Source organism: Hippopotamus amphibius, chromosome 14 (genome assembly GCF_030028045.1).
Source record: "Hippopotamus amphibius kiboko isolate mHipAmp2 chromosome 14, mHipAmp2.hap2, whole genome shotgun sequence".
Classification (NCBI taxonomy): Eukaryota; Metazoa; Chordata; class Mammalia; order Artiodactyla; family Hippopotamidae; genus Hippopotamus; species Hippopotamus amphibius.
Genome location: NC_080199.1, coordinates 11,351,852 through 11,371,582, shown reverse-complemented (window position 1 = coordinate 11,371,582; position 19,731 = coordinate 11,351,852). Strand labels below are relative to the sequence as shown.

The 19,731-nt window shown below is 42.7% G+C and overlaps 1 protein-coding gene across 3 annotated transcripts in view; it reads left to right on the top strand.

Moving 5' to 3' along the window:
• UBAC2 (UBA domain containing 2) overlaps positions 1–19,731 on the top strand; it is a 162,198-nt gene that overhangs the window by 109,497 nt on the left and 32,970 nt on the right. For all 3 annotated transcript variants that reach the window (XM_057707286.1, XM_057707285.1, XM_057707288.1), the window contains one exon: positions 14,313–14,558. In XM_057707286.1, the coding sequence (XP_057563269.1) occupies positions 14,313–14,558 (246 nt within the window). The remainder of the gene's footprint in view (positions 1–14,312; positions 14,559–19,731) is intronic.

Genomic DNA, 19,731 nt, shown 5'->3' with positions numbered 1-19,731 from the left:
TGAAGAAGTTTTAAAAGTACCCAGAGGTGCTGAAAGACACATAACTGCAACAACTTCCTGAAGCCTTCATAATGAATTTTGTGGGCCGACCGTTATCCCGTTGGCAGCCTCTACCTTCCTCCTAATATGAGGAGTTCGGTCTATAACTGTACTGTACTTTCTCTTCTAAGATCAGCAAAGATATTTAACTGGTCCTCCATATGATGGATTAAAAATGCAGCTCAAACCTCACCTCAGCAAATTCATTGTCTTGTGTTTCTGGTGTTGTCATGTATCCAAAAAGGATGTAAAGGGTGACTTTGAGAAAGCTTAAAGGATAGTGTACAACATATTAAGCTGCCCTTAATTATTAAGCTGTCAGTACTGCTGCTGGTCAAAGGAAAAAGAAATGGAAATGAGGAAGAGGTTAGCAAGAAAACACCCATACGTTTTCATTTTATATGGTTACTGGTAGATTACACGACAGTTGCCACACAGCATTTTCTCACAGGGTCTTCACATTGTTTTCCTATCAAGAGATGGAAAGTGTTGAGTCAGTTTTGATTATCTCTTTAAACTGATTTTTTAAAATAGAAACGTCCAGTGTTCCTTCCTCTTTGGCTGATTGTGTTGATATTTTTCTTGTGTCTTGGTGATAACATGTGGGAAAGAACTATGGTGAAAATCAATGCATGTGATTTTGAATGTATTCATTATTATTGGAAGGTCTTCTCATGTTAGTTGATGTTAGCTGGGAATATTTTCAAGGTATCAGAAGTTTTTTTATTGCTAAAGATTGGTTTTAGTCTGTGAAAATCCCACCTCTTTTACAAAGTTTGAGAATAATTATATATCCAGAAATGTCTTAATCTTTCTAGATCTCCACATTTACTTTTTTATGAAAAATTTTTTTCTCTTTTTTTGTTTATTAAAGTGTTGCCTACAATAAAGTTTGCCAATTTGGGTGTACAGTTTGGTGAATTTTGGTAATTGTATATAGTTTTGTAACCACCACCACAATCAGAATAGAGAACAGTCCCCTTACCCTAAACACTTTTTTCTTTTTTTTTTTAAATATTTATTTATTTATTTGTTTGGCTGCACTGGGTCTTTGTTGCAGCACGTGGGATCTTTGTGCAGCATGCAGGCTCTTTTAGTTGTGGTATGTGGGATCTAGTTCCCTGACCAGGGATCAAACCTGGGCCCCCTGTATTGGGAGATGGACTCTTAGCCACTGGACCATAAGGGAAGTCCCTAAACATTTTTTTTCATTCCTTTTGCGCTCTGTCCTCTCACCCACCCTGCCATCCCTGAGCAACCACTGGTTTCTTCATGTCACTACAGTTTTGCCTTTTCTAGAATCTCATATAATTTGAATCATGTACTATGAAGTCTTTTGTGTTCTACCTCTTTCACTTAAGATGCCACTTTTGAAACCCAGCTATGTTTTATTGCTGTTTCATTCCTTGTTACTGTGAATATTAATCTGTGGTATGGCTGCACCACAGACTGTCCATTCACCAGTTGGTGAATATTTGGGTTGCTTCCAGGTTTGATTATGAATAATGCTGCTATGAAAATCTGGGTACACATTTCTGTGTGGACATGTGTTTTTACTTCTCTTGAGTAAATGCCTAGGAGTAGAATTGCTAGAATTTATCATATGAGAAATATAGGGTACCATGTTATTTTACAAAGTGACTGTACCATTTTGCATTTCTACCATCAACACATGAGCGTTCCAGTTCCTCCACCTCCTTGCCAACACTTTGCACTGTCAGTCATTTTAACTTCAGTCATTCTAGGTGGCGTGTAATTATATTTTGTGGTTTTTATTTGCGTTTCTCTAATGACTAGTGATTTGAGCATCTTTTCTTGTGCTCACCAGCCATGTGTATATCCTCCTTTGTGTTGTGTCTGTTCAGATCTTTCACCCACTTTTTCACTGGGTTACATTTTTGTTATAATTGAGTTAAAAGAGTTCTATTTACATTCTGGATATAAGCCCTTTGTTGGATATGTTTTATAAAAATTTTATACCAGTCTGTGGCTTGCCTCTTTTTTTCCTTAACTATGTCTTCCAATAAGCAAAAGTTTTAAACTTGATTAATTCAGTGTTTCAACTTTGAAAATAGTTTGTGCTTTTAATATCTTAAGAAATATTTGCTGATCTGATGTCACAAACATTTTGTCCTGTGTTTTCATCTAGAATTTAATAGTTTTTTGCTCTTACGTTTAGGTCTAAGATCCAATTTGAGTATAATCTTTGTGAAGTTAAGGGTTGAGGTGTATATTTTTCCTTACAGACATCTAGCATTGTTCCATCGTTTGTTGAAAAGACTCTTTTCTCCTTTGCGTATTATCCTGGCACCTTTGTTGAAAGTCAGTTGACCAGTGTGGGTCTGTTTCTTGACTTTCTTTTCTATCTCAGTGGTTTGTATGTCTGTTCTCATGCCAGTACCGTGCTGTTTGAGTACTTTTGCATATGACAGGTTTTGAAATTGGGTGACAAAAGTATTCCAACTTTGTTCATCTTTTTCAAAACTGGTTAAGCTGTTTTAGGAACATTGACTTTCCATGTACATTTTTAAATCAGCTTGTAATTTCCTTCAAAAAAGAAAAAAAACAGTTAAAAATTTGCTTGAGATTGCACTGAAAGTATAGATCAATTAGGAAGGATTGCTGTTGATTTTAGAAATATGGCCACAAATTATTTTATACTTGAAGAGATGGAGCTTAATTCCCGTCTTCTGGAGTGTGGGCTATTACTTTGCAATTCACTTCTAAAGAATAGAATGTGGATGGAATGTGACTCCTAAGGGCTGATCATGAGACACGTTGCTTCCCTCTGGCTCTCTCTCGCATCGTTTATTCCGGGCGAAGCCAGCTGCCATGTCCCAAGGGTACTGAAGCCCCCCTGTGGAGAGGTCTACATGGCAAAGAACTCTAGCATCCTGCCAGCAGTCAGCACTGACTCGCCACTGTGTTTTTGAGCCTCAATAGAAGCTGGTCCTTCAGCCCCAGTTGGGAGTTCAGATGAAGGTAGTAGGTGTCACCCTTGACTGCAGCCTCATGAGAGACCTTGAGGCACAACCACCCAACTAAGCAGTTCCCAGGTTTCTGACCCACATAAACTGTGTGTATAATAAATGCTTATTGTTTTAAGCCACTGAGTTTTGGGTCATTTGTTATTCAGTAATAGATAACTAATACAGCTATTTTAACAATATTGGGTCTTCCAATTCATAAACATAGTATGTGTCTACATGTTTCTAGTAATTCTTTAATTCCCCTTTTTAATTTTTAAATTTTCAATGTACAGGCCCTACATATCTTTCATTAAGTGTATTCCTAAGTATTCGTGGGGTTTTGGTGCTATTTTAAATGGAGTTATTTTGTTCCAAATGTTTGTTGCTAGTATATAGAAATGCAGTTGATTTCTGTATATTGCTATTGTATCCTGCAGTTTTGCTGACTTTGTTATTTCTGGTAGCTTTTCTGTGGATTCCTTAGGGTTTCTTACGTATATGATCAAGTCATCAGGAAATAGGTTTGGTTTATATGTTTTACTTCTTCCTTTCTAATCTGTGCCTTTTATTTTTCTTGCCTATTGCACTAGCTAAGACCTCTAGTATAATGTTAGCTAAGAGTGGTGAATAGACATCCTTGCCTTGTTCCTGGTCTTAGAAAGGCTTTAGTTTTTCCCTGTTGAATCTGTATCTGTAAATGTATAAGTTGTTGTTGATATTTACATTCATTTTTAATTTGTTATTTTTAGTCCAGTGTAAGAAACAAATCTTAACATAAGCCTGTTTTCTCCTTAATTTTAGTTTGCTGAATCAGTTTATGAAAGTGAATGTAGTTTTAAAGGGGGATGGTCTCCTTGTTGAAAGGGATATTAAAAGGTATTTACATTTCAGCATTTGATTACGGCTTTTTTCCATGTGCTAGAGACTCTAGCTCTCTCCCAGTGTATTTTTTCCCTGGTAACAGAACCTTTATCTTATTTTGGGCAGCAGGGCCTCCAACTAAAAGATCACACTTTCCAGTTTCCTTCGCATCTAAGTATGGCTATCAAACTAAATGCTAGCATCCTGGCTGATGAGCTATACGCGTACACATTGGTGAGACTTCTAGGAAGGCTGCTTAAAGTAGCCTTTTGTCCTTTTGTTCTTCCTCATTTTCTTCTCCCCGCTACCTGGAACTCAGTTGAGATGGTTGGAGCTTTTCTAACGTGAGAGAGAAATAAATTTCTGTTGTGTTTAAGCCACTGTTATTTGCAGTTTCTGCTTTATGCGGTTAACCTTGATGTATATTTTCCGAAAGGAAAAGCTTAGAGCAGCTTTCTAAGACAATTTGTTAGAAACAAATAATCTATTATTAGTTTAATTAACTCTGTTCCTATTCTAATTCAACTTCCCAAGAATCAGAAGGACACCCAGTGTTTTAAATAGATGCTTCAGAATAATATTGAAAAAGAAAAGAGAGCTATGGGAAATTCATCTGAATCACTTTCGTACTTGACAAAGAACGAGATAGCAAGACTCTTTCGATAAGTGCTAAAGCTACATGATCTGTCATGAAAAGAACAGTCATTTCATAATTAATCACAAATGGCACAAATAACCTCAGGCATTTCTAATTTGTATACATATTCTTTGTGTAATTAAATAAGTAATTTCCAAAGTTCCTTCCTTCTTTCTTTAGCGTTTTCGGTGAAGACGAAGGAATAGGAAAATGTAAGGTTCGTTGGAGCAGGGATTGTCTTTGTTTTGCTCCCGGCTGTATCCCAGCGTTGAGAACACAGCCTGGCACCTAAAAGAAGTTCAGTAAATACGTGTCGAATGAACACACGAGGCCTCAGTGGGCCTGGTTTCCTCAGGACTTGAGTGACTATGGAGTCTGTGTGAAGGGGTCCAGGTACAAGAGCACAGCTCCCTCAGCTCCTCTTTCTCGTGTGACGACAACGCTTTCCCCCAGGAAGGCAGCCCCTTGTGCTTGCCCTGCTGTCCTATGAGATGACAAGTTTCGTGAATGCTGGAGCTGTGGTTCACCAGGACCCTGGCAGTGTAGTTTGCCAAGAGGGTTTTTGTTCAGACACAGTTGACTGGAGAGAGAGATCAACAGAAACCTGAGTGCTGGTGCCAGGTCATGGTTTCTCACCTTTGCTGGCTGTGGTTTCATGCTATCGCTAAACAAGACAGAGGACAGTTGAGGTTTACTCTCTGTAGTCAAGAGAGTTTCACATGTTTCCACCCAGCAGATTAGATTCTTTATTCCCTTTGGCCTGGACTGTCCACTGCAAGAAGTCCAGAACGCTCTCTGGCCGCCTGACCTCTGGGGCCCTTTTCCTGGCTGGGATTCCCAGTTCCTGCTGCTTCAGTGCTCTGGTTCCAGCTCTACCCGGCCTTCACAGACACAGCCCGTATGTTCCTTTCCACTGTATCTGAGCATCCTGGCCCTGACTCCTGGCCTGCTCAAGATGACTGCCACTGCTTCATCCCTTGTCACTGGGCATCCCAGCTTGATCTTGGGCTTCTTAGAATTTCCCCTGACCTCTTGACACACAAATCCCAGCAGATGGTCTATTTTTAAATGCTCTTTTTTATAAACTCTCTGGGTTTCAAGAAAACTCTCATTCAGAAGTCCCAATAAAAGAAGGTTTGTGAGTAAATGAAAATTAAAGTTAAAAGTAATGTGTTAATGTAAGGTAGTATACTAAATAAGTGGTACTGTCTCAAGGCTTTTGGTAGCAGTGAGGTATAACTTAGGTAGAATTTAATATGCTTATCTTATTCCCCATTTCTCATAGAATAGGGTGATGTGATTATCAGATATTTATAGGAAACTAAATTCTTAAAGCTCTTTATATTTTAATCCTTTGTGAATACCTATGCTGACCAAAAAATTAATCAATAGTCAATCTTAGAAAGAAATGGAAAATTTTATCCGAGCCAACCTGAGGATTATAACCCAGGAGGCAGTCTTTCAGAGAGCTCTGAGAACTGTTCCTTAGAGGGAAGGGGGGAGCCGGGACACATGTGACTTTGATGAAGCGGTACATGCAGTCAAGCTCCCATCTTGGTAGAAGGTTACTGTTATTTGCAAGGAACAGATACCTTAGTTAATGCTTTTAGTGCTTTTCTAAGTATAGGGAGATGCAAGAAACTAAGTTTATAACATTTTCTCCTGTGATATAAGTAACCGTCTTAGTGCCAGTTATGTCAATTTTCCCAGAGCACAAAGTGTCTCATCCTGAACTTCACCTTGAATCCCTTCCAGAGTGTGCTATAGGTCAGCAACTGCAGTGGGTAAGGACTGGATTCTTGGAGAACTGGATGGTGGGCAACTTTCTTTATTCTACAGTCCCTTCCCTTTCAGTCTTAGTATTGACTAAGATTTGGGAGGCATTTCTTGACCAGTTTTTCTCACTGCTCTTAGGAATGCTCCTTCCCAGGTCCGAGGAGGATTTCATTGATAGGCTACTCAGTGCTATTACTGGACCAGCTGTCTTACCAGTCTGTTATGGTCTAGGAAATGGTTCCCTCTTGTTGCTTCTTCCCATGTCTAGAGTCACACTGTTATAATCATTGATCTTATAGGACTATGTATTTGGTCATTTGTTTGAAGTCACCTAATCATCATTCATTTTAGCACACATTTGGTAATGCAAAAAAAAAAAAAACCAATAATCTTGTAAAATACACAGAATACAAGAAATATAGCCAGTAAAATTAATAAGGTCATAAGTAAGTATGTAAACTAAGAATTTCCATAAGATGCAACTCAGTATCTCCCCAGGTCGTCTAACCAGTCTGTTCTGCACCAATCTCTATCTTTAAGGAAAGTGATCTATTGGCACTGTACATAAAGTTCACCTAAGGTGTCTGCACGTACAAGGCAAGCGGTGGGTCATTGTGACCCCTTACAGGATTGAGTAAGGGGCATTATCATCTAAGGAGTTACTCAGCTGGCGCCAGAAGGAGAAAGATTGACGTTTCTGGTTGAGCAGGTATTTCTGCCGTTGGGGAGGTCTGGTTAGCACAGTGCAGATGCACCGTGCACACTAGAGGAGAGGGAGAGGGACAGTGGGCAGGGAACATTTTATGTTTAAGTTGTTCTTGTCTTGCCTTAAAATATGAATTTTTATTTCATCACCTGAAACATTTTACAACAGCACTTTATTTATTTGACAACTTGAAGTTGTGCTGATGTACCAGAGGCGCGGACAGGTGAATTCTGTCTTTTTGTCATATGAGAAGTATTGAAATTTAGGACCAAAAAAGTGTATCTACTGGCACCTTTCCAATTTTCTTTAAAAGGATCTAAGATGACCTTTTTTTTTTTTTGGACTATTCATTCATTCGCCATTCTCCCAGCAGGTGCTCTTCTGGGTGCAGAGGCCAAACAGTGATCAAAACAAACCAAAATTCTTCCCCTTCCAGAGGGTACATTCAAATAAATAACCCTTAGAATAGAACTTTAAGCCAACGAGCACAAAAGCCCTACTTTATCCCTGCCAGAATTTGTAGTCATGCATTTGTTTACTACTGAGTAGGATGTCCTAATCCTTCATAGGACGTTCCTACTAGAATCAAACACATAATAACTGAAATTATGTGTATGTATGTGATGGTGGGGGGATAGATATGGACAAGAGAATGACAGTCTTTAGCCTTCATCAACTCCTTGAAGGAATCTATGACCTTCCCTCCCCACCTTACTAAATTGTGAGCTCCTTAAGTACAGGCAATAATTATACATTGTCGTTATTTTTTCCCTTGTTTCTTTAAAAGGCATATAATTGCATAAAGCACAAATAACAGTATTAATGGGTTCATAATGCATATACGTATAAAGTATAAGACAGAAAAGTAGCACAGGGAATGGGGATGATGTTAAATGGAATTATGCTCTTGAAGGTTCCTGTATTTTACTTGAAGTAATTCAGTATTAACTCTGAGCACCTTGTGTGTGTATTGGAATCCCTAGATCAAACACAAGAAAAAAATATGAGATATTTCTAAAAAAAATTTCGGTAAACAAAATGAGATACTAAAAAGTATTTGCTTAACAAAAGGAAGTAAGAAAGGAGGAACAAAGAACAAAAAAACAGATAAGACAGAACCAAAGAGCAAAATTCATCTCTATCAAGGTAAGTATATTAAATGCAAATAGGTAAATACGCTAATCAAAAGGCGGAGATAGACTGGATTTAAAAGTAAGAAACTGCTATACGGTGTCTGCAAGATACACTTTAAACAAAGACACAAAAAAAGAGTTGAAAGTAAAACAGTGAAGAAATATTAATCATGGAAATCTGAAATGGACATATTAATATAAGACAAAATAGACTTCTTTGTGAGTATTACTCAAAACAAAGAGGAATTCTTTATTATGATAGAAGGGCCAATGTATGTGTGCCTAATAATAGCTTCCAGATACACCAACACTTTCCAAATACATGAAATTAAAACAAAACTGTGGGCAAATGGACAGATTCACAATCAGTTTGAGACTAAAACCTAAAAGTGTTTAATTTTTCACTTAATTCAAATCTCACAGTTCTGATTCGATCGATTTTTTTCATATTTTGTTATATTTATAACAACACTTTGCTAGCTTCAGCTGAATCAGTGTGGTTTTGCTGCTACACAGCTCCATTTTCTGTCTTCCTTTTCACCCAGATCTTCAGAAAAGGAATCCTTACTTCCTCACCTCCAATTCATTATATATTTTTGCCATATTTACTTCCTGGCTCTTTCTTTGTTTATCATATATGCGTTTGTTACAGAGAGTGCTACCCGCCCCCACGCCTCCCCTTCCCTCTCCCCCCTCCCCTTCCCTCTCCCCTCTCCCCTTCCCTTTCCCCCCATCATCCTGCTGCAGAAGAAACCATGTTGGAGAGGGTGTGGAGAAAAGGGAACTCTCCTGCACTGTTGGTGGGAATGTAAATTGGTACAGCCACTATGGAAAACAATTTGGAGGTTCCTTAAAAAACTACAAATAGAACTACCATATGATCCTGTAATCCCACTTCTGGGCATATACCCAAAGAAAAACCATAATCCCAAAAGAAACATGTACCATAATGTTTATTGCAGCACTATTTACAATAGCCAGGACATGGAAGCAACCGAAATGCCCATCAACAAATGAATGGATAAAGAAGATGTGGCATATATATACAATGGAATATTACTCAGCTATAAAAAGGGATGAGATGGAGCTATATGTCATGAGGTGGATAGACCTACAGTCTGTCATACAGAGTGAAGTAAGTCAGAAAGAGAAAGACAGATATTGTATGCTAACTCACATATACGGAATCTAAAAATGGTACTGATGAACTCAGTGACAAGACAAGAACAAGGATGCAGATGCAGAGAATGGACTGGAGAACTCGAGTTTTGGGGGGTGTGGGGGGTGAAGGGGAAGCTGAGACAAAGCGAGAGAGTAGCACAGACATATATATAGTACCAACTGTTAACTGTTAAATAGATAGCCAGTGGGAAGTTGTTGTATAACAAAGGGAGTCCAACTCAAGGATGGAAGATGCTCTAGAGGACTGGGACGGGGAGGGTGGGGGGGACTCGAGGGAGGGTGGGGGGGGGAGTTGAGGGAGGGAGGGAATATGGGGATATGTGTATAAAAACAGATGATTGAACTTGGTGTACCCCAAAAAAAATAATAAATAAATTTTAAAAGAAAAAAAAAGAAATTTTGCAGAAAGACGAATACAGTATGTGATACTTTCTTAGAAGCACACTAAAACACGTATACCGAGTTTATTTCACTGCTGTTTGGTATTTTGTGGGATGAATAAGCCACTCTTTAACCATTCCTCTCCTGGGGCAACTGTTCCCATTTCCTAGCTGTTACACAGAGTATTACAGTTGAGTATTTCCTGAAATATACCTGCGGCAGCTCTGCTGGGTATTGTCAAATTGCTTTCCCAAGCGGTTGGACCACTTTACCTTCCCTCGGGACTGTGGGAGAGTTCTCAGTTCCCCCTCATCCTCACCAAAGCTTGAAACCAGGTTCTTCGATTTCTGCCAATTTTTATTGTATTTAACATTGTCCAGTTAAGATTTGCATTTCCCTAAAAGCAAGTGAGGACAAACATCCTTTTATGTGTTTGCTGGTCATTCGGATTTCCTTTTCTGAAAGTGTCTTCGTCTGCTGTATCAATTGGGTTGATTGTCTTTTTCTTGCAGATGGATAGTTTGTTTATGTCCTGACACTACCTTTGTTGAGGACAAGAATCCTAAGTACCTTCTCCCAGGCTCTTACTTGTGTTTCCCTTCATTTATGGTAACTTTTGGCCCACTGTAGCTTTTAAATTATGAAGTAGGTGAATGTGTGTTTCCTTTTATAATTTGGCCTTTATATTTCTTATTTAAAAATCCGTCCTCAGCCCAGTGCCAAAAAAGATGTTCCTTCTGTATTTTGTGGAGAAAGATTTACAGTTTTATAAATTATGTTTGTGTCTTTAATCCATTGGGAGTTTATATGTGGTGTCAGGAAGGGGGAACTGTTTTGTCTTTATCCTTAAGTGTGGCCCGTATATTCTTTTTATGTCTAAATCTTTTTATTGTGATACAGAACACACACCAAAATGTGCGTAAACTGTAAATGTCATGAAGCCAAACACATCGCTGTGATGTGGACACACCCACACAGCCCCACGCAGGTCACAGCGCTGCCGGCCCCTGGAGCCCTCGGTGCCCAGGTGACGGCTCTCCTGGCGCAAACAGTTATCACCTCCATGCTTTCCTTTATGGTTTTCCCGCTTCACTGATCCATTCACAAAGTGGAATCATAACGTATGCAGTCTTTTGTGTCCGGCTCCTTTCTCCCAACATTGTTTTTAAAAATTTAAACCTTAATATTCCATACAAATTTTAGGATTGGCATTTAAGTTCCAACCAAAAAACCCCAAGGTTTTCTTTTGTATTATATTGAATTTATAAATTAGTTCAGTGAAATTTTTTTATTTATTTATTTAGTTATTGGCTGCATTGGGTCTTCATTGCTGCACATGAGCTTTCTCTAGTTGCAGTGAGCGGGAGCTACTCTTCATTGTGGTGTGCGGGCTCCTCATTGCCGTGGCCTCTCTTGTTGAGGAGCACAGGCTCTAGGTGCGTGGGCTTCCATAGTTGCAGCACACGGACTCAATAGTTGTGGCTCATGGGCTTAGTTGCTCCAGGGCATGTGGGATCTTCCTGGACCAGGGCTCAAACCCGTGTCCCCTGCATTGGCAGGTGGATTCTTAACCACTCTGCCACCTAGGAAGTCCTAATTCAGTGAAAATTGATGTCTTAACAATTTTGCATCTGTTTGCAGATGTGGTGTTGTGATGTCTTTATTTATTACTAGAGGGTTTTTTTTAATGTGCCTTATTATAGTTTTTTAGTTTTCTATAAAGGCCTTGTATATTTTTTATTAAATTTATTGCTAAGTATCTCATACTGTTTGCTGCTGTTGTCTGTTCACAGTTATTATTTTTCCTTCCTAGACAGTGAGTATTTGATCTCTGGTTACTTTTGTTGACTTAAAGAAGAATGCACAGCGTAAGAGTTGTGAGTTTAAGTTTTATTCAGAGTCTTACTGAGGACTATAGCCTGGGGAGTAGCTCTGAGGAACTGCTCCAAAGAAGTAGGGGAGGAGCCAATATATATATTATATATGTGTGTGTGTGTATGTATATCTATATATATATGAATTTTTTGGTTAGGAAATATGTCTAGTCAAGCATACATCTCAGTAAAAGATTACTGCTAATCAGAAAGCACAGAATCTCAAGTTAATTTCAGTGCTTTTCTTTGTATGTGAGGGTGCAAGAATCTGGGGTCATTGAAATTCTTCCTGAGATGTGCATCTAACCCTCTTGGGCCTGTTTACCTGAAGCACAGGGTGCGTCATCCTATCTTTCATCCTGAATCGTCCTCCGGGCGCACTGTCAGCATGACTGCTGCGGGTTGTGACTTAACCCTTGTATAATGAGCTACGCTTTTTTGTTCTTTTTTGTTCACACTTTTAATGATTTCTTTCTCTGTTTCGCTATAATGGATCTAGATATAAATTTCATTATATTATCTTTCTTGGGACTTTTGTATTTTCAATCTGAGTATCTATATTCTTTATTAATTCTGGAAAGCTCTCAGCTACAATCTCTTGAAATATAGTCCCCTTCTTCCTGTATTTCCTCTGCTGTCGTCTTCTGGAAGCTCTAGGAGACATACACAGAGGGCCTGTCTGTCTGTATGAAGTCCACACGTGTAGAGCCCCGGGCTTCCCCTGTGGGTCTGCTCTACCACTTCAGAGCCTTTTATGCAGGCCCTGCAGAGCTTGCACCCTCTCGCTGTAGAGAAGGGAGAGTCTAGATGAGGGCCGTGCTGGGTGAGGGAGGAATTGGGCTGCTTACTTGCACAGAGTTCTGTGATCCTCTTCACTCTCTCCCTCACAGCACCTGGCGCCTCTCATCCCTGAGTCTGTCCGGGAGACCCTCTCCCACATTTGGATTTACCCTTCTTCTCATATACTAAGTATTTCTAACTGCTCAATGTGTTTTCCATTTTATTAGTGTGGTTGAGGATTACAGCTGCTTTCTAGTTTTACTGAATGTGAAGTTTGTTTCTGTTTTCGTTTTCTTTGTTGTTTTGTGCCATTTATGAGAGAAGAGGCATGGAAATTATTTGAAATCAAAAGTCCTTTTCCATTCACTCTCCGACCTCCTCCAGTGTGTCTTTTGCTCCTACCACTGCACCAAAACTGTTCTTAACTTTGCCAAATGCAACGGTCATTTTCCTCTGCCTGTCTTACTTAAACTCTGGGCTGCATTAGACATAGCTGACTATTCCGATCTTAAAACACTGTTCTCTTAGCTTCAGGGGTACTGAACTCTCCTAGTTTTCCTTCCTCTCACTGGCAGCCCCTTAGATTTCTTTACTGGCGTCTCCTACTCTGTCCGTCCACAGAATGCTGGTGTGCCCAGGTTCCATCCTAAGTGCTCTTCTCTCCTCTGTGATACGTCCCCACCCTCATCATCGCCTCTAGTCCCGTTGCATTAAACACAGTCTAGTACCACTGACTCCCAAATCTTCATCTCTGCTAACTTTTCCCTTGAGTTTCAGATTTTTATATCCAACAACCCACTTGATTGCTCCACTAAGATTTCTAATAAATACTCCCAAGCTCGTCCCTGCATTGCATTTGCTGTTTTCTCTGCCTGAAAGGGTCTTCTTCCACCTCATCAAACCACTGGCACCTCATTATCCTTAGGAACTCTTCTCAAGTGTCACTTCCACCCGACCTAAAGAAGCTCCCTGCTCCAAGTCACCTTAGTTTATTTCCTTCATAGATCCCGTCTGGAATTACTTTACGTGTTTGCTTGTTTACCAGCCAATCTCTATATTGATCACAATTGCCTCTGTAAGAGTAGGGTTTTGTTTATCTTGTCTTCTGCTGTATTTTAAGTGCCAGAATAGTACCAGGTGTGTAGCAGATGCTCGATAAATTTTTTCCTAATTAGTTAATTTAACTTTTATTAATAAAACAAAGTATACTTTTCTCTTATTAGAAAGTTGTCAAATATTTTCTAATTTGGTGTGAATAACTTCTTATCCTAAGAACAAAGTTCACAAAATTAAAGATTTCTCTTTAACAAAGGAATAGCCATTCTCATTTTTACCTAGAAAACCATAGAGACTCTTTAGACTTCTCTTACCATATAAATTGCCTTAAAGATGAAAAATAGGCTTATTCGTAAACAGAATTGTTAATTGCTAACTATTAGCAAGGATTTTTAAATCTAGGAAAAATCAATACTTGAAAAATTTATTAAAACACTAGTTACATTTTAGATTGTCTTTATTTTCTGATAAATGTATTGTATGGCTAGGTCATATCACTGAATGTCAGAGTTGTTTTCTGTCACTATCTCTCACTGATGGCCATCTGCCAGTAAGAGTAACCACAGAGTTAGTACAGTGTGAAAGTGTTTTGATAATCAGATATTTCATGGCTTTTTTTTTAAAGAAAACATTGTTTTTTTAAATATTGTACCAGTACTTTGAGTGTTAAATAGTTAGGATTTTGCTGTCTCTTCTAACTTAATAAAAACACATTTGTTTACTGAGTAAATGCAGTTTTTTGTTGGTTTGCGCTGCTTAGTGTCCTGAACCTGGTAGGAGTTCTGGTTATCATCTGACACTACGAAAGTGAAGGAAAACACCATCTGAAGTATTTTGCAGTTATTGATTTCTACATTAAATATATTATTTAACATTTTATGATATTTCAACAATCCAGTTGGACTCTTTTTCTTTTAGATTTCCGGAATCTGCTACAACAGCAAAATGTTACAAGTTCATGAGGTACTCTGCGTCCCCAGCTGGATGGCACAGTTCTGCTCTTGGACCCTTGAGCCCATCTTCTCATCTTCAGAACCCAGCAGCGAGGCCAGGATCGGGATGGGGGCCACGGTAGACATCCAGAGACAGCAGAGGATGGAGCTGCTGGACCGGCAGCTGATGCTCTCACAGTTTGCACAAGTGAGGCGGCAGAGACAGCAGCAGGTAAACGATAACAGTCACGATGCAAAGTGCAGAACTGCTCAGGGGCCTGCGTGAGCGTCTCCTCTGAGGCTGTGTGTGTGGTGGAGTCTGCATTTCATTCCTGTGCCTTGCTTCATGGATACTTTGACATGTTTCCAAGTGGAATGTAGGTCTCTGATAGTGGCTATTCTTGGTGTTTTCTTTTTAAGGTAAAAAAAAAAAAAAAAAAAAAAGAAGTAACTTGCAGCTGAAAGGCTGGTCAAACTGGACGTTCTTGCTCCACTTGTATTAGATAAGCATGATTTCTTAGAGAAACACCAACCTAGTTTACAAGACGGGATATTTATCTGTTTTTATCATCTTGTAAAAGCCACAGTGTCTTCCTGTTAACATGCTTATTATCATGTGCTCTGGAGTGAAGAGCAGATATCAAACTTCTTGATTTTCCTTGGTTGAAATGGAGAGAATATGAAGGTAAGAAGATTTTCAAAGGAACAAACAATGAGTAGATCAGATAAATGTTGTGTTTTCTTAGCCTTGTCATGAATCATCAGGAAATACTGAGCATTTATCCACAAAAACTGCTATATCCAAGCAATCTCATACCACACTGGTCTTTCCAGGGTTACTCTGTGTCAGGCTGAAACCTCATACCTGATCCTTCTTTGGCACTTCTGTGACCCAGCGCACTGGGCTCCTCATTTCCTGTCTCCATCCCCTTTAGCCTCTGGGGTATGAGAGAGAGTTCTGTTCTCTCCTGCCGTCTCCCGATCTCCTGCCTGTGTCGCGTGTGAGAAGTAGGTCTTCATTGTGTGTGGTCTGGAAAGTGAAACCAGGTGTGACATCTCTGGATGTCAGTGGAGAGGTGGGTCCCAGATCTTCTCTCTGGGGTAGGAAGAAGGGGCCCCTTGTCAATGGGCCAAGTCTGCAGGTGAAAGAGAAGTGAAAGCTGTTCCCTTCAGGCGTATTTGAGTTTGAGGTGACTCTGGAACATACAGTAAAGGAACTCCTGTTGTAACTGAACGTGGAGAACAGACATCACTCTTGGAGAGGTCAGAGCTGCAGGTGCAGATCATGGATTCAGTGTGTAGGGTTGGGAGGGGAGTCCTGTAGGAGGATCACATCCAAGATGACTGTAGGCTATGGACTAAGCCTGTATTTAGCAGGAGGAAGAGGTAGATCCTTGGAGGAAACAGAGGGGAGATTGAAAAGCACGAGGACTCAGAATAATCAGTGTCCAAAAACCTGAGGAATACTCAGTATACATGTTTTCTGATAGAATGGACAGAGCTCTGAGAGAGAGAAAGAGGTGGTGTATGATTCTGAGGTTTCTGGCTTAGCTAACAAGAGACATCGATGACAGCACCATCCCACCCACGTCAGAAGAGCAGACGAGGGGAAATGTATTGACTGAGGTACCTTCGGGCTACCTGGGAAGAGGTTCCCCAGTAGATGGCTGTGGTCTTGTGCAGTGAGCAACATGAGGGGTCAGGCATCTGAGGCTGTTTCCAGGCGGATCCCCGTGCGTGACGTTGATGGGAGAACGCCGTCAGGATGAGCGTCTCGGGGGGAGCCGGGGTAAAGGGCAGAGGGAGACTTCGAGCCCCAGTCACAGAGAAGGCCTGAGCCAGTCTTGTGGTGCCTGAGCCCTGGAGCTGGGAGAGCCCTTCCCAGTTGTCCCAGATTTGGGCAGGCATTGGAGCAGGTTGCAGGTCTTGGGCCGACTGCCTCTCCTCGGATGCGCGCCGTTCGCAGAGCGGGTGTTCCTTGAGAACTGTCGGGTGCCAGCACCCCCGCAGCGGGAAGTCTGAGCGCTAGTCCTGAGGGAGGTGGGGGTCTGGGCCGCAGACCAGCCCCTTGTGCTGCTTGGATCTCCTTGCTTTAAATAAGTTCTCAGAGCGGCTCCTCCAAGATTGCAAGGTGCTCTTGCAGGAGAATTGGAAGATTTTCCTGGGCGCTGTTTTCCCAGGAGACACCTTCAAGAGGAAGGTTAGCAGGACAGACTGCATCCCTTTCTGCTGGAGCTAGTCTTGAGGCCACACTGATGACCATCTCCCTCCTCCGTTGTCCATTTGAGAGTCCCCCACCCTTGACTGGAAGGCTTACCTGATGAAGTGACACACGTGCTCACCCCTGTAAGGTCTGGGTCCCTGGTCCCCAAGCTCTTCTCAGGCTGTGTCTGCTGCATTTGTCCGTTTACTCTAGAAACTGGCTGAGGGAGTACAAGAGATGCCCTCGCAGTCACCCTGAGTGCCACACATGATCTCCCCTCCCCTTCTTGTGCCCGTGGCCGTAACTTTCCTGATGATCAGGGTGAATTACTCCTGCCAGGATAATGACTCCTTTCCTTGCCTACTGGTCTTCCGGCACAAGAACTCAAACGGACCACGGACTGGGCAACAGCTGTAACTTCCAGGTGTAACGTGTTCTTGCTCCGTCCCCGGTGGAAGTGTTCCCTTCCTGTGAGCCCAGCTCTGTAAACCGCGGAATCCAGAGCTGTGGGACGGGAAGCCCAGATTCCCCAGGTGGGTCACGCAGCAGGAGGGCCACTTCTCCTCCGCACTCTTGTTTCCAGCGTGCTCTGCCCACTGAGGACATAGCGCCGTGTGACGGCTGTTGATTGAGGGGCTGAACTGCGTGCTAGAGCCTTGCGGGCCGTCATCCCCAAGTTGGCGTCTCACCCCCACCGTCACCTGCGGCCCGTCGGTCTGGCGAGCTGGCAGCCCCGGGTCGTGCTGTGAGAGGGTCAGTGTGTCCCGTGGCCTGGGCACTGCCGTGCCGTCTTTGCTGTAAGCGGGCCTTGTGGTCTGAGGTGATGTCATCTGCAACGCTGGTCAGTACCTCATGCGTTCTGTCAACCCACAGAGAGTGGTGCTGAGTGACAGAGCAGGCAGGCAGCCCTGTAACCGGAAAATGTGTCAGTTCCAGGTAAACAGTAATAGTCAGCTATTACAGTATTACAGTGACCGTCTGTAATAGTCAACTCAGGTTGCCCTAACAGGATACCACAGACTGGGTGGCTTAAATATCAGAAATTTCTTCTCAGTGTTCTAGAGACTAGAAGTCCAAGATCAAGAAACCATCAGCCCTGGTTTCTGGCGAGGACTCTCCTTGGCTCGCAGGCAGCCACCTCCTTGCTGTGTCCTCACGGGGCCTTTTCTTGGTGCCTGTGTGTTCCTGGTGTCTCTTCTTTCAAGGACAGCAGTCCCGTTGGGTTAGGGCCCCATCTTTCTGACCTCATCTAACCTTAATTACCTCTTTAAAGACCCTGTCTCCAAGTACAGTTGCATTGGGGGTTAGGGACTTCATCCTCTGAATTTTGGGGAGACGTGTTTCAGTCCATAACGGCGCCCCTTCCAGAGTGAGAAGAGCCCCGTGTAGTCGACCTGGCTCTCAGGGACTGTAGGTTCTCCTTGACGGATGGTGGCCTGCGTATCAGGGCTCAGCATTGCTCTCTGTTACTCTAGAAGCTGAGCCCACCTTAGAGCGTGGGGCCCACGCACAGCCGCCTTCCCTGCCACCTCGGCTGCTCCGTTTGTGCGCCAGCCCTGGCGTGGCCGGTGACAGAGGCTGGCAGACGTGAGTCTGCCGAATCTGCCGTCTCCCTCTCCTGTGCTGGATGTGCGTGGTAAACACGGGAACCTGCGTGTCACACCTCGTGCCCGTTCCCAGCTGGACCCACCTGCCTCTTCCCAGGCTCCCTTGTCCCCTGACCACCCCACCAAGTCATTCACCACATCCGGTGAGTCCACAAGTGTTACTGCCTCAGGCCACCTCTCTTTCCACGCAGAATGGACGACCAAATGCACTGCCCAAGCTCTGCCCATTAGGAGCATGTGTCCCTGTCACTGTCTTTCAGGGTGACCCGAGTGGAGCTGTAGGGCAGCCGCAGTGCCTTTTCAGCTTTCACGTGTGTGCTGAGCTAACCCATCTATGAACCGAATTTGGCCATTTTCCTCCTTGTCACTTGGTCACCCCCATGTAGCAGGAGGTGTGAACTAGGGAAGAGGTTTCTGTGCAACAGGGGTGATCGACGTGGTGGTCTTGGCAGACCTGCTGCTGCAGCTTGCCTGCGCCCCCGGGCCTGCTGGCGCTAACCCCGGAGGCACCCCTTCCGTCGGACGATGGATTTCTTTGGCCCTGCTTGAGCATAGAACTTGGTAGGTCTCACACTTCTGACCATGTGCTCACTCTGTGCCTATGGTCAGGCACGTCCTGTCCCCCAGGGTCCAGCAGCAGTTTTTCGAAAATGCGTAATTCTCTGCTGATACTGTACGTGTGCCCTCGCTCCAGTGCCCAGGCATCCGCATCCTGGCTGTCCCCTGGGGCTTGCTGCAGACTGCACCCAGTGTCTGTCTTTCCCCACCACAGATACTCTTGAGTATAGTAGTATCTGCTGGTTTCACAGCCCAAGCATCCATGACTAACACAGACCAAAATCCCCGCCCTCGTGGGGAGGGCCTTCCAGCTGGGCAGCTGTGAAGTGATGTCCTTTGGTCTGTGGCTCTGCCTGCTGCTTGGCAGGCTCCTCTGCTTCCCGAAGTGGGTCTTGCCCCCAGTTCAGGACCCCAGCCCCCGGACTCTTGCCACAGTCTTCTCATCGTGTGGTCTGCTGGAGAGAAGAGCTCACAGTTTCTTTAGTCCTGGACTCACTCAGTTCCCTCCTCATTTTTTCCCAGCGTTGGCCTCGAGAGACACAGCTGTTTCCTCCACGTCCCCCAAGGCTCGGGGTCCCTGCCTGCCCAGAGCCACAGCTGCCCAAGGGGCTGCAGAACAGGGACCCAGACGTGCCCGACTCCAGGGCCTCCGCCCAGAACTTCATTGTGCTGCCTCCCTGTACAGGGAGCTCCTTGGTGATTTTTTTTTCTTTCCTTTTTTGCTTCATCTGACTGGAAACTCAGTGCCAAGTTTAACATTCGAAGTTAGAACTTTTGCTTCCATCTTCTATGTTTCTAAAATACCTTTTTTGATTGTTTTAGTGTCTTTGTATCTTGCGGGCGTCCTCAAATTCTGTTATTGCATATAAATCTGTTATTTGTTTGCTAACTGTGGGTTTTCAGATGTTTTTCACAGAACCCAGAATTTATTTGGTCAAAAAACCAATCAGTTCCTAATTACTGTACATCAGATTGATCTGTCTGCAATTTTAAATTTCAAGCACTCCAAAATAATGCCGAGGTCTTGTTGGAGTGCA